The sequence below is a fragment of the Saccopteryx leptura genome, chromosome 10 (assembly GCF_036850995.1).
Source record: "Saccopteryx leptura isolate mSacLep1 chromosome 10, mSacLep1_pri_phased_curated, whole genome shotgun sequence".
In the NCBI taxonomy this organism is placed as follows: Eukaryota; Metazoa; Chordata; class Mammalia; order Chiroptera; family Emballonuridae; genus Saccopteryx; species Saccopteryx leptura.
The window spans coordinates 60,310,038-60,324,538 of record NC_089512.1 but is presented as its reverse complement, the minus strand read 5'-3'; the positions used below and the strand labels follow the sequence as shown (position 1 = coordinate 60,324,538).

The 14,501-nt window shown below is 42.0% G+C and overlaps 1 protein-coding gene across 3 annotated transcripts in view; it reads left to right on the top strand.

The window, feature by feature from the left end:
• ERC2 (ELKS/RAB6-interacting/CAST family member 2) overlaps window positions 1-14,501 on the top strand; it is a 1,061,162-nt gene that overhangs the window by 878,558 nt on the left and 168,103 nt on the right. The window contains exon 20 of one of the 3 annotated variants that reach the window (XM_066351702.1): window positions 8,235-8,300. The exons of the other annotated variants lie outside the window; for them this stretch is intronic. Coding sequence (XP_066207799.1) covers window positions 8,235-8,261 — 27 coding nt within the window. The 3' untranslated portion in view covers window positions 8,262-8,300. The remainder of the gene's footprint in view (window positions 1-8,234; window positions 8,301-14,501) is intronic. 3 annotated transcript variants of the gene reach the window in all.

Here is a 14,501-nt window from a genome sequence, read left to right as displayed (position 1 = left end):
AATTCCCATAGAAGTCTGCTTGGGATACATGTCATTTTGCCCTATGCTATCAAATTACCTGGTCACTACAGCACACAGACCTAGATTTAGCCTTCTTTTCAAGCTAGAGAACATGGGGCAAACCCACAGACTGTATCTGAGATAGAGTGACATGATCCCAATGACCCCACTCACACAGACTGTACCTGTGCTCTGCTTCAAAGAGGCTGCATCCCTTGTTACCTTGGTTCTGAGCCGTGTCCCCTCTCCCTACCAGCGAAGGAGCCATACGGTAGAGTTAGCTCAGCAAATACGCACAGGGTTCTTACCCTCTGCCCCTGCCACCTCTGTCCACGTTGCACTCATCTGAGCCTTGGGTACCTGCTCTCAGGTAAAATTGTCAGTGTCCTGCAGTGCATTCTTATAAGAGGGGGACTTCCAGCCATCCTTGTCAACAGATCCCCTTTGAGATGGTAGCTGGAGGCAGGTGACAATATTTGCAAGCCACATATGTCTTTGGCCCCAGACCTGTGTGTTGAACCACCTCCTTGCTTTTCTCGTTCTCCTCCTGGGAGCCTGCATTTTATGTCTGGTCAACAAGGAGTTCATGGAGTCTGTTTGACCACCATGAACATGAAGGGGTCACAGCAGCCCTTCCCAGGCCCTGTCACTTCTCACTTGGGTTCTGTACTCAGCCGGCCCCTCTGTGAAATGCTGGACGGGGCTCTGTGATTGATACCCTGCCTTCCGTGCACTCTCACCAGCAGATTAGCCAAAGTGCAGCCCTTTGAGTTCCAACAAACAGACGAGGGCTTTAACTTGCTCCAGTGCCCCCAGAAGATGGATTCTGTATATAGAGTTGTTATTCCTAGCTTTTGCTTAGAGAGGGGGAAAAAAATTTATTTTATGTTTTGAGGTTAAATGAATGTGGGATAAATGTATACATAGTGTCCTGAGTGTATATATGTATGTATCGCTATATGTCAGATGAACTGAGGACTTTTCCACATATGGAAGAATTTCTCAAAATCATGTTTAACTAGAAATTTCTCTCCCTAACTTCCCCTGAGTGCATGTTTGAATATATGTTATATATACATATGTGTGTGTGTGTAAATACATTTTCATGTTTCTTACATAAAAGAAAACTTAACACATATCAGAGTTTACTAAAGTATCATTATAGAACAACTGAAAAAACAGAAAATTTTAGCTCCTTATGGCAGTAACCCAATAAGAAGAATTACATGTTAGGCTTTTAATATCAGTTTCCTATCCGAGCTAGTGTGTCTGAAGCTTGCCTGAAAAAGAGACAACAGAGACAGTGGAGTTTTCTTGCGTTGCAAATCTAATTTCCTGACCCACACCTTAGGGGAAACCTTGGGTTCTAGCTTCATGTGCAGATGGAGCCTTCAGATGCAAACACCCTCAGAGTCCTCTTGTTGGGCGATGTTTACTGGACGGGAGAAGAGTTCAGAGATGTCCACCTTGCCCACTCCTGGGCCAGTCCTGTCAGAATCAAAGCCAAAGATATCCTGGGGCACATTTTGAAATAAATCTTGTGAGCCACCTGCCTGTTTTCTTTCTTTTATAAAAAATAATTAATCTTTCAAAATTGAGATAAAATTATATTGACTTTAGTTATACAACGTAATGATGCGATGTATGGAGATACTGGGAAATAATTACCAGAATAAGTTTAGTTAACATCCATCACCACACATTGTTCCAAGTTCTTTTTTGTTGTTGTTGTGATTACTTGCCTTTTTTTTTTTTTGATACTTCTTTTATCATAGAATTGATTGGAAAGCTTTTTAAAGTACTTGAAATAGAAAGATAACTCAGATGTCACTTTTTTCTTTATCCCTGAAATACTGCTAAAAATTCCAAGAGCTACTACAACACGAGCCAGAAAGGTATATGTGATTTTTCACCCTCGGGAAATAAAGGTGGCAGTTTATTTGCTTCTGTTTAAGAGCAGGAACCCTGAAACCACCCTGCTCCGGCTCTCTGTGAGGCCACAGGTGAAGAAGGAAGCGAGGGAAAATGTCAGCGTGGTTGTGGGAGGTAGTTAATGCTCCTTCCTCTATGGTGGTTACATGCTCACCTAGCCATTACTGGCCCCAGAAGAGTACGGGAGGCGGGGGTGACACAACCCTGGGGAAGCTGGCTTTGCGGATGAGCAGGTTATTGCCAAAGCTCTTTCATCTGGGTGTGATGTTAATTCTTTACATGTAAGCACACGAGGGCACGATTGATAAACCCTGCCAGGTAGGATCGTCACAGATAGGGAAAAGGCAGAGCTGCTTAATACATCACAATCCTCCTGTTACAAAAGGATTTTTCCTTAAAGGCGACTTGAGCCTTTTGAAAATTTCAGTCTTACTCTATTTTGGGCAAAGGCCCCCCCACCCCCCCCGTCCCTATTAACTTATTCCTCTTAGTTTTAAACCTTGTTTGCAGTATAAGGGTTTCATTAAGAGATTTGTTGCCGTATCTTTTGAGTCAATGGGTTTGTAGACACAACCTGTACTCCCTAGTTTGTCGATGTAACTCATTGTAGCAGCATCCGAGGGTTGATTCCTTTTCAGCTTGCTGCTTTAAGCCAGACATATTTGTCTACCAGGCAGCACTTTAGCTCCCCCATTGAAAGGAGGTGGCCAACCCTGAGATGTCTCAAAGCAGGGAAAACCATTTTCTATTGTCTCTGTTTCTGGAACTGATGTAATAAGGACCATGTTTGACTTACATACCCGGAGCACTTGCCGCACTCCAAAGATAAGGGAGCCGCAGAGGAAAGAGAATTGGAAACAGCCTTGAAACGTACACTGTGCAAACACAAATTTGGAAAACTACTTTACTTGCAAGACAATAGCATTCTAAAAAAAATTGTTTCACCTTCTAAATATGAATGATCTGAATGAAGTCTAGCTTTGAACAACCCAGAGATGCTAAAATGTCTAAGGATGGTTTTATACAATATCAAATTCTTTTCACACACACCCTTTTGCCTTTGGCCTTAGTGCAAAGTCAAATTTTTGTTTTAATAGTAACAAACTATCAAATGCTACCAGCAGGGGTGCTGTGTCCAGTTTTATTTGTATATGCTTGTAAGGCCTACAAACTGCTTTAATTTGCACTCTCCAGTTTAATTCACATGGGGACCTTCTGAAGTGTCAAGGTCAGGATGTGATCCCATATTCTTTTTGAGGCAATTGAAGAAATAAGAGAGTCAACGGGCCACAGGTTTTGCTTGCCCACTAGCCAGGAAATGGCAGAACCAGATTCATGTTAAAAACACAATTTTCACTATGTTTAGCAAAGCCAAGCGTTAATGACTGATAGACGAGGGAGTGAAAATGAAGCCTGTCTCCACCACTGCCCTTTTTTACGGCTATCTGGCAATGGCCCTGCTTCTAGCAGATGTTGACTTTGGGCTCTGAAACAATATTCTGGGCCAACGTAGACCTTTCCAGCATTTCCATCTTCAGCTGAGGGAGCTGGCACCATGTACCAAACACTGGGTTTGTCAGAATTACTTTGCTTGAAGGAAATAGAAAACTAGTTTCTATAAGTCACCCCACAATGATGGTTCCAAAACATTGAAAAAACACCTAAAGATGCTCCAATTTTAGAAGTGAAAGAGAAAGGCTCGCAAGCCTCTGTAATACTTTCAAGGGCTTGGCCAAAGGGACTCAGACGGCTGCCCCCACTCAGGGTGTCCTTGGGGGGTGAACTTGCTGAGAAGAATTGGCCTGGGCTGTGCAGGCTTCCAGCCTCCGCCTCCACTTGAGAGCCTCGCCAGCGTCATGACAGGTGGGTGGCTCCCACCGTGCTCCCCGCTCCCAGGGACGTTCAGCCCTACCAACCGGGGTTAGAAGGCTGTGCCGGGGATGTGGCTGGTGCAGCGACACCGGGGAGGAGCCATCTGTGGAGAGACAAGGAAACACAATCTGGGCAATGCTCAGGAATCCTGGAATGCAGGCAGTGTTCCCTCACAAAGGAGTTGGGTCCTACAGAAAGCAAGAACCTAGCCTTACATCCTTACTCATTTGGAAATGTTTGTGAAGTTCCAGATCTGAGACCCTGATGGGCAGTGTGAAGGGGCGGAAGTGGCTGCCTATTCTTCAGGAATGTGGAGATTTGCCCATTTAAGGGACATACATGTTCTTGCATGTGAGCTTCTCTTTCTCCCAAGAGCCAGAGGAACCCAGCTGAAGGTGTACCATCCAACACCAGCCAAGAACCTTCATCAACTTGGAAAGAGACATGCAAAATTTGACATGCTTCAGGGCTGAGCTCAGCAGAACCAAGAAAGCCTTCTAAGGTCCAATGGGCTCTTGTCTCTGTGGCTACACAGCTCCCTTATCAGAAAGGCAAACCTCTGTGGTCCGACTAGGATTTGATCCTGGTTGCACAGTTCCTGACCAGGTGTCCTGAACTTTCTCCCTGAACCTTTCTTTCCACATCGGTGCAGAGAACTTGCTGACACCTGTGTCACGGGGCTGTGGTGAGACTCAACGAAGAAGCACAGAAAACTGTCACACTGCCTCCCACAGGAGCAGGTGCTGATACCTGCTGGATTGTTTCTAGCCCAGGTCAGAAATAAGCTGACATTTATATTTAAACAAAGCACCAACTTGGTATTTGAACCCAGATAAGATTTTCCTATTATTTGGAGGAAATTGTTTGCAAATGAGGCCACAGGGCTGTTATAAACACAAATCCTGTAAGAGTTTATGGCCATTCTGACTTTGTTCAGCACCTAAACAAAGACATACATCCAAGGGCTAAGCATTCCAGGAGGCAGGAGAGGTAGAAGACATGCATGGGAGGTCTTCACAGGGAAGGTTTGAAGTTGACCCTGAAAGAACACTTACTAGGGCCCTGAATAGGTTCAGCACCCCTGTTTTCTAGGCTCAGGCCCACTATTTTCCTTAAACATGCATCTGCCTTTCCCAGCTCTGGCCCAGCCTTCAGCTGGCTATGCCAAGAGGGATCACTTTGGTTCAAGCCGCATATCTTCTCTAGAACCACAGGTGTATCCTGAGGTTAGTTGATAGTTAAGCTTTGTCTCTGTTCAAAACTTGCTGTGTTTTGTGGTCACTGAGCTTCAACTGCCCCTTGGATGTCTCCATCCCCAGATGCTGTGGACAATGCACTTGGATGACTGATGGCCTGGAAGCTTTTTTCCCATCCGGACATTTTGGCAATTTCTGGCATAGCTGTCACTCACAAAGGACACACAAGGGACCAGACAACAGTCAGAGCCAGAAAAGCCAGTGCTGAGCTGATTTGGAAACAGATTCTCCCTGGCCTGATAGATACACTTGAAAGCTCCGAGTATTTCTAAATAGCTTGGCCATAAAGTTAGTGATCAAGTGATATCTATTTGTTTTTTTGGGGGTCCCCCAAATTTACATTTCTGCACAGTAAGATTGCTGAAATGATATGTGCATCCAGAGATACCGGCAGTGTGGGAGTCAAACAGCTGCGAGCGTTTGGAAACCCTTGGAACTCCCTCTCTGATTAGCTCCTGCCTTTTTGTTTTTTATTCCCCAAGCAGACACTCACTCTGACCCAGATCACTTGGTGATTAGGGTCAATTCATGTTCAAGCTTTGAAGATTATAGAGAGCAGAAATGGCCACCACTTCCCTTTCTATTTTCTTTTAAAAACTTTAAACTTCAGAAACAAAAAACTTGAAAAAAATGCATAATATTACAAGTTCACGAAAGGAATTTATCCACATTTTCGCCATGTTAACTGTTAGCAGAGTTTATATTGGACTGTCATATTTCTTTACTTTATTCACCAACATACAAGACGTCGATCTCCACATCTGGTTTTTAATAACCCTCGACATCTGGGAGCTCCTTTTTATTCCTATGGTGGACGAGGCACAGTAGTGATATTGGCAGTGTATATTTTCAAGCTACAACTCCTGTCTCATTCAATCATAATTAATTACCACATTTTAATGTATTTAATTTGCTAAAAGTGATTTGCATTAGACCACACTTCACTGTTAAGAAAATAGTGGTTGATTCTGGGGGAGGTGGCTTTCCCCTTTTCTTCCTTCTTTTTTTTTCTTTTTTTAATTGAAAACCTAGTATGAATGGATTTGAAATAAACTGAATGTACATATGAGTTTTAAATACAAAATGAAATAAACTGTTCTGCAAGGAAGTGATTTTGTAGTCTTTCAGAAACTGTCAGAAGAGGCTGTAGGCTGCATTTTAGGGACAGTAGGGTTTTGTTTTGTGACTTTGGCAAATCATAGCATCTCTCAGTGCTTGGACTTTTTTCCTGTAGATGTAACTCTAGGGGTCAAGAACCTCATGACACAAGTCTCCATCCAGAGAAATAAACTTACACACATACCCATGAAGTTCTGCATTGAAATTCAAGGGGTTGCTAGACCCCTGGAAACCCATTTGTGGATGCGCAGGGCTCCATGCTGTAGACTTTTCCTTCTCTATTAGCAGTAGCATAAAAAGGGACATTAGCTTTGCTTTTTTTCAGGAACTAAAAGGAAGTTTAATAGATGTAAAAATACATGTTTCTCAAGTTATTTAAGGAAAAGAGAAGGGTTTTTTATTTGTTTGTATGTTTGTTTTTGGGATTTTTCTGTCTGATTATTTGCTTTTTGTTTTGTTTGGTTGGTTTGGTTTTATCAGGAGACTGTACAATGACAAATAAATACAGGTAAGTTTTACATGGGAAAACCCAGCCAAAATGATCAACTGTACCTTTTTTTTTATTTTGCCATAATATTCCTGTCTAAACTGTTTATTGCAAATCCATAGCGGGTTGTATAGTTCAGACTATGTGCACATCTCTTGACTGACTCATATCATTTGGGATTCTTGACCCTTTATAGTCCATAGATCATTTTGGTAGTCTGGCTAACTCTCTGAATCTCTTCTCAAAATAATATTTTTAAATGTATAAAATATGAAGAAATCTAAAGGAAACAAATGATGTGAAAATTCAGTTGAAGGACACAGATCTAAATCTTTGAATAGATAAAAATTACCTTTGTCTATTGGCATGGCTAGATTGAACTGTATAAAACTGCTGTTTTTCTATATCAAAAATGGTCAAATATAGGCATTTTCATATGATTCAACCTAACATTGCAATAGCTTAAGCAATGAGAATCCAAATAGTGAGAAACTGTTCCAAGTTGTTTTTTTCTAGTCCTGGTTTTTAAAACAAAGAAGCATGTCATGGCAAAACCTAGTTTCATCAGAGATTTATTAAAAGACACAGCTCCCAGATTAAGTGTGAGACCAGGAGATGAACCACTTAGCCTTCCCCACTTTGTCTCTTCTTCAGTAAACAAGTGAGAATTCTGGTTCAAAATAGGACCTTGTGACGGTGCTGCTATTTTGAATACACTTCTGTATTAAAAAATTTAATTTCCCTCCCTATCTGACATTTTACTACATGAGGAAAGTGGCCAGATCCATTCTGGAAATGTTTTCAACAACAAGAATTCAGACCAAATAAATTTCAGTTGATCCACAGTGGAATACAATTTTAAGTTAAACAAAATTTCCTTTCTATAAGCATTCTACTGAATTGAAAGTTTACTCTCTTTTCTTTGAAACTTATTGATTGCAAATGTATAATCATTCCATACAAATCTATAATCATTCCGTGGCATGCACACCCCCTTTTATGCTCAGAGCAAAACAGAACCTGACAAATCGAGATCACAGCATGTTTAAGCCTTTGTAAAATAACTAATGTGAATTATTGCATGCTACAAAAGTTTGTTCCCCCCAAGTAGACCTTTCTCTTTTTTTTCCCCTAAATTCTTCTTCAGCCTTTATTGATACTTTAAACTTAAGAAAAATTAAGGGTATTTGATTACTATAATTACTTCTCTGCTTACTTAAAAGGTTTAATCTACTCCTTAGGCATATGCAATTCAGATTGCATGCTTTCCAAAAAAATAATCATCTGCTAATGTAGACTAATTTTAATCTTCTAATCCATTCTTGACACAGAGTCAGAGCTGGGTGGGTGGAATGCTTTTGTGTGTGGGTTGCCATAGATACAAAACTCATTTATGTATTTGACAAGTCGATGATGTGGAACTTAAATTACTATGGATTTTTTTTTCTCGCACTTTAAGATTAAAATACAAAGTGAAGATCATTGTGCCTTTCTGGTGCATCACGGTGTAACTAACCTTCTCTTCTTTCATTCCGGTGCTCCCCTCCTCTCCCCCGGGCTGGCCGCAGGATGACGAGGAGGGCATATGGGCATAGCCGGGCCTGTAAACCAAAGTTCCAGTTTTGTTTTGAGGGGTGAGAAACCATCTTTTATATCATTTTTCTTTAAAAGATTGCATTCTGGTGTTGTATTGTGTGCGTGATCAATTGTGTTCTTCACTGATGTTTGTGACTGTGCCCTGTGTTTGCTTCTGTGTCCTGTGACCATCCCCAAGAGCTCTCTCCTTCCTACCCACACCCCCACCCCCGTCACCCTGAAACCACATTATTGCTCTGCCTTGTTGGGGCTGGGTTGAGCACGATTCAAATGTTTCTGTGTTATTTAAGATGTAAACTGTGCCCTTGCTAGAATTTATACACACGTTTAAAGGCATGATTGTAGACTCAGATTGTCACAATTCTCCAGTCATGGTTTTCAGCACATTGTTTGCTTTTGCCAGATATGCCAAAGTGGTGTGACTCACACATCCTTCTGGTTCTGTCAAATGTTGGACAAAGAACAAGGAAAATAAAACTATACTTTTATGGGGCTGAAACTGTCATCTCTGAGAAGCCCATTTAATGGATTTGTACTCTCTTTCATGGCAGTTATGAAGAATACACAAAGATCAAGGCATAGTAATGGTGAATGGGTAACTATACCTCTTTGAATAAATTAGAATAGAAATATTAATATTGGCTTGTCCTCATTAGTGACATTGTATCTGTTGCTTTTTTTTACAATTATGCTTCCACAAAGCTTTGCATTATAAATTTCATGCATTGCACTTTTCAGAACATTTTGCTTTTTCAAAGGTCAGTTCTTAGTTATTAAGCACCTACCCTTTATTTCTGTCCTATTTCATTATAATAGAATAGTGGTGCATGTAATTGCCACAGTTATTTATAGAACATTAAACTCTGGTGACTTTTGCTGCTGGGAATCACATATCTCCAGGATACTGCAGGCTGCTTAACTAGTCACAGCTCCCTAGAGTTGAATATACCTATGGTTTCATGGTATCTGGTAGGAATGTGGGAGGTTGTGTGACATGGTAATTCTTTATGGTCAAAAAGTACTAAGCATGCAGTTCTTTTTCTGGGACAAACATGAATGTCACATTGCTAGACACAGTCACCAAGTCTGTGATTAGGGAGGCAGTTCTCTGGGGTAACTTAATAGGTGTGCCCTTCATCCAGTCTTGCCTTGCTATTTCATTGCAGTGGGGTTTGGGGTGAATTTTAAAAGAATCACTGGTGTGTTTTGTCGATGGGTGACAGTGTCATTGGTATGTTTCATTGCTTGGTTTGAACCTATTGTAGGTCCCACCCATAAATCAGATTGCCTCCTCTGCTCCTACTGGGATTACACAGGAGTTGATTTTCAAATACAATCTCTTTCTATGTAGTAAAGATGTAATACCTCCTGGATCCATTTGCTGCCGGTAGCACCTTCTTCCTGGTCAGCTCAGAGAATCTTCTCTCTTCTCCCTTTCCTGGGGGAAGGGGGAAGAACACTGGAAGTGCCTTTCACACGCAAAGTGGCTTGTCGGTATGAGGAGGTGGGGAACCCAGAAAAAGGCTTAAGGTTCTGTCTGAAAGACATCTCGTGTCTAGGGAAAAATTTTAAGAGAAATATCACATTTACTCACCTGGAAAAGCAAATAAAGGAATAAGTGGACCTAAAACAATATTAATTGAGAAGAAAAGGTTTTATAATGTTAAAAGGCAAACATGTCAAATCTCCCCACAACATATGTGTAGGCAGAGGAAGTTTCAAAGAGTTTGGGGACTGTCATGAGAAATGTGGGTCCTCTTTGGGGCTTTTCTATGATGCTGTGTTTTCTGCCATCGTAAACATGAGGCTGCTGGGCTGCATTGTGTCTCCTCCAGAATAATAAAGATTTTTATTGCTCTTTCATATGATTCCCGACATCCACCCTGCCATCCCCTGAGATAGGAAGCTTGTTGTCTTCGTCAGGGTGGATTGGGGCCAAAGCCCATAGAAGCCCTTGTTTTGCTCAAGGCAAATGGAGACAAAGGTGTGAATAACCTTCCCCCTGTGTTTCCTCACGAGTTTCCCCAAACACCACATACCCCAGAAAACAAACGTCTTCCGAAAATTAGTCAATATATAATCCTACTTTAATATGTTATAATAAATTTTATAGGTTTCTGAGGAAAACTATTTATCTTCCTTTATGACTCCTTTAAACAAGTTTACTCAGATATCTCCAGGCTTTTAAAACCATATCTGAGGGACGTAAATAATGAGATACTTGGGAACCTTCTGATTTTGAACAGCCATTGCATGTTTTGAGTCATATTACAATCTGTGGGGCCTAAGGAGACATTAAATTTATAACTAAAGATGGATAATAGCGGCACACTAAATTTGAATGTTTTGAATATTTTGATTTACAGCCCTTATAAAAGAAACATTACAAGAAGTTATTTTGCTAAGCATCAGTAACATGCTTATAATAGTATCAGACAGCTCTGGCTTGAATCTGGTGTTTTGGTGCTAAAATGAATCGTAATTTAGGAAAAGTCGCTCAAAAATGACAACGAATTGGAATTGGTGTAACAACCCCGACAACTCCTCCCTTTTCTGCCACTTCTGAATGCTAGCTGAGCCACGGTTTATTTCTCTCACTGTGATCATTCAAGGGTGGTGTTTTCTGAGAGCAAAGTAGACTGGGGGAAGTTTGCTTTTCCAAAGAGTTTTGACAGCCCCTAGAGCCAGCCGTCTTCCCCCTGCCAAGCCTCACACCCCAGCCCAGCATTGTCAGCCTGTGGCCTGTGACATCCACAGAACCCCAAGCTTAAAACCACTCTTGGTTTAAAGTTCTGCTGTCCCTGTTGTGAAATTATTAATAATTTATAACAAGGAGTCCCACAATTTCATTTTTCACCGGGCACTACATATTACATTGTCGGTGCTGCTCAGATCCACCATATCCCCGGCCTCCAAACTCTCTGTTCCTCTCCCTGCTGGCTCATCCCACTCCTTTTTCTCAAGGCTAGAAGTTAGCTTTGGCCTGCTTTATTGTCACGATTCTTTTGCAGAGAGCCCACGGGAACACATTTCCAGAGTGTTGTTGTTGTCACCCTCATGGGCGTCTCTGATGTGCATATTCACACACAGTCCTTTCACCCCTACTTTTGATTATGAAAATGTGCTCCTGGAACTCTTACTGCGTTTTCTATCTTGCTTTGCAAAATACAAGGGACTGGCTACATAATTCTCCATTATTTTCTTTTGGGAAAATCCACTTGACAAGCAGTCATTTGTATCAGCAAATAATTCTTCATTTACATTAAATGGAGATGCTTCCCTTGGACCCGCAGGGAGCCATTGTGGTTTGTGAAGATTCAGTGCAATGGGGCAGTGAGGGACCAAATCAAGTCACCTTGCGAGAATGAGTGCCACATCAGTTTTGACATTTGAATGTTCCAGCTTTTACTGTGAACTCTCGTAATTGAGCAGACATAGAGCACAAGATCATTTCTATTTCTTAAACCACTAGAAAGGAATAAGTCTTTTTCAATTGAAAACACATGCAAATTTTTCAGACCCGATTCATAAAAATACAGATGTGGGCATTAACAAGTTTTGCACGGGGCTGTGATGCCAGTAGATACATCCTGTTCAAAATGAAAATTATAGCTCTGTGCTACCAGCACGTGGACCATGTTACAGAGAGGGCAAGCATGAGTCAGAGCGCTTAGCTTCGGGAAGGGGTTTTACACATAGAAGCAGTGCTCAGAGCCTGGGAACCTCCCTGTGTGCCTCCCCTCAGGAAGAATGAGGAAGGAGGTGTATTTTACTGTGGCTTGAAAGTTTATGCTTTCCCTTAATAGACAGGGTCTAGACACAGGCCTGTGCTCATTCTGGCGCAAAAGGAATCCAGTGGCTAGAAAGAAGTCGTGGAAGGAGCTCTGGGCCTTAGTCTACTCAGAGAAACCAAGTCCTGGTTTCTCTGCAAAGTAGAGGTTTTCTTTTACCCCTGCTTTATGGGATACATACTTCAGTTTGTATCTCCTGTGATTGAGAATCTGATGCATCTCTTCCTTGTGCCATTGGCTATTAAGACTTTACTTTTATTCATTTAGCCAATTATTTGATCATTTGTACTTATTCATTCTTTCATCAAATGGATAAAATTCTTGGTTAGATGCTGAGAAAATGATGAGTAAGTTAGACGTTGTTGCTACTCTGTGATTCTTACAAGATAGCTGAGAAAAGCATCACATAGGATTAAAAAATATGAATGGAATCCTTAGACATTTTGATCATTGTTTTGATGGGAAATAAAGATACCAAGATTAACGAAAGGAATCTACTTTCAATAGGATGTTCGGTGAGCAGCTCTCCAAGGAAATGAGTTTTATGCCAAGAATTGAAAGGAAGAGAGTATCTATACCAGGATGTGGACCATGTGGGAGGTGGTCCCAGGCATGTGTGCCCAAGGCTGGAAGTGGGAAACAGGCTTATGGGCTGAAGGATCTTGAAGACCACACTCTGCATAAAGAATAAGACAACAGATGAAGATGGAATGGGAAGGGGCCAAATCATGTGGGCCAAGATGGAGAATTTGGGTTTTAGCCTAAGAAATATTTTAACTGGCTTTTTTTTTTTTTAATTCATTGAGAGGCAAGGAGGCAGAAAGACAGACTCTAGTATGCGCCCTGACCGGGATCCACCCAGCAAGCTTACTAGGGGGCGATGTTTTGCCCATCCAAGGCCCTTGCTGCATTGCAACTGGAGCCATTTTTTAGAGCCTGAGGCAGGAGCCATGGAGTCATCCTCAGCACCTGGGACCAATTCGCTCCAACTGAGCCATAGCTGCAGGAGGAAAGGAGAATGAGAGAGAGAGAGAGAGAGAGAGAGAGAGAGGGGTGAGAGGGGAAAAGGTGGAGAAGCAGATGGGCATTTCTCCTGTGTGCCCTGCCCGGGAATTGAACCTGGGACTTCCATACTCTGGGCCAACGCTCTATCATTGAGCTAATCAGCTAGGGCTGAAATCACTGACATTTAAGCAGGGACATGATATGATTGATATCATGATATGTTCTATCATGATATGATAGAACAGCCCTGGCTGCTTTATAGAGAATGAATTATCATGCAGGAAGAGTAGATGTAGGGGCTGCTCCACCATCTGTGAGCAAACTGGTGGTGCTGTCCCAGGGTATCCCTGGGGGTGATGCAGACAGGTAGGTAAACTGGAGATGAGACTAAGAGGTGAAGCCAGTAGAATGTGATGGGGAGGTAAGAGAAAGGACTAAATTGAGAATTCCTCCTGTTTTTTACTATGGTGTCAAAGCTGGAACAGGCCATTGTTGGAGGGTGTGGGGCCACATAGGAATCCAGAGTTCTGATTTCCCTCAAGTCCAGTTGGCCTGGCCAAGAGAGAGACACATTGTTGACTTGCCCTTTTTTCTGTTTGCCTGTATACCAACAGGAAGATCTCTGGCCTCTCACTGTAGTGACATGTAAGCTGCCAAGTTCATAGCACAGCTGAAGTCTAACTTCAAGAATGTGCAGCTTGCCTGACCAGGCGGTGGCGCAGTGGATAGAGCGTCGGACTGGGATGCAGAAGACCCAGGTTCGAGACCCCAAGGTCACCAGCTTGAGCGCGGGCTCATCTGGTTTGAGCAAAATCCCACCAGCTTGAACCCAAGGTCACTGGCTTGAGCAAGGGGTCACTCAGTCTGCTGAAGGCCCGTAGTCAAGGCACATATGAGAAAGCAATCAATGAACAGCTAAGGTGTTGCAACGCGCAATTAAAAAAAAACCTAATGATTGATGCTTCTCATCTCTCTCCAGTCCTTTCTGTCTGTCCCTGTCTATCCCTCTCTCTGACTCACTCTCTGTCTCTGTAAAAAATAAATAAATAAATAAATAACAACAAGAATGTGCAGCTTTTCTGGTTCTCCGAGAAAAAGAGAGAACTTGAATATCAAAGATTGCACAGAAAAATTAGCAGTCCTATAATACTGTGTGGGGCATAATGGTCTATAGGAAACTCATGTTCCTGAGGTGTAGAAGGTTGAAAAGGACCCAAAGAGAGAAGAAAAGTGCAAAAGCTCTTATATACCCTGAACTCCCTAGGAATCAAGAATTCTGTCAGGAAAATTTTGGCTGCTTATAATGAATGACTCCCCATCTTGAAATTCTCAGTGTACTGTGCACCCTTGAGCAAGGAAGAGATTAGGGGAGCTAACTCTGTACACAGACAGAAATCTGGGTACAACTTTTCACTCTCCAGAAACTTTACAATCATCCCTTGG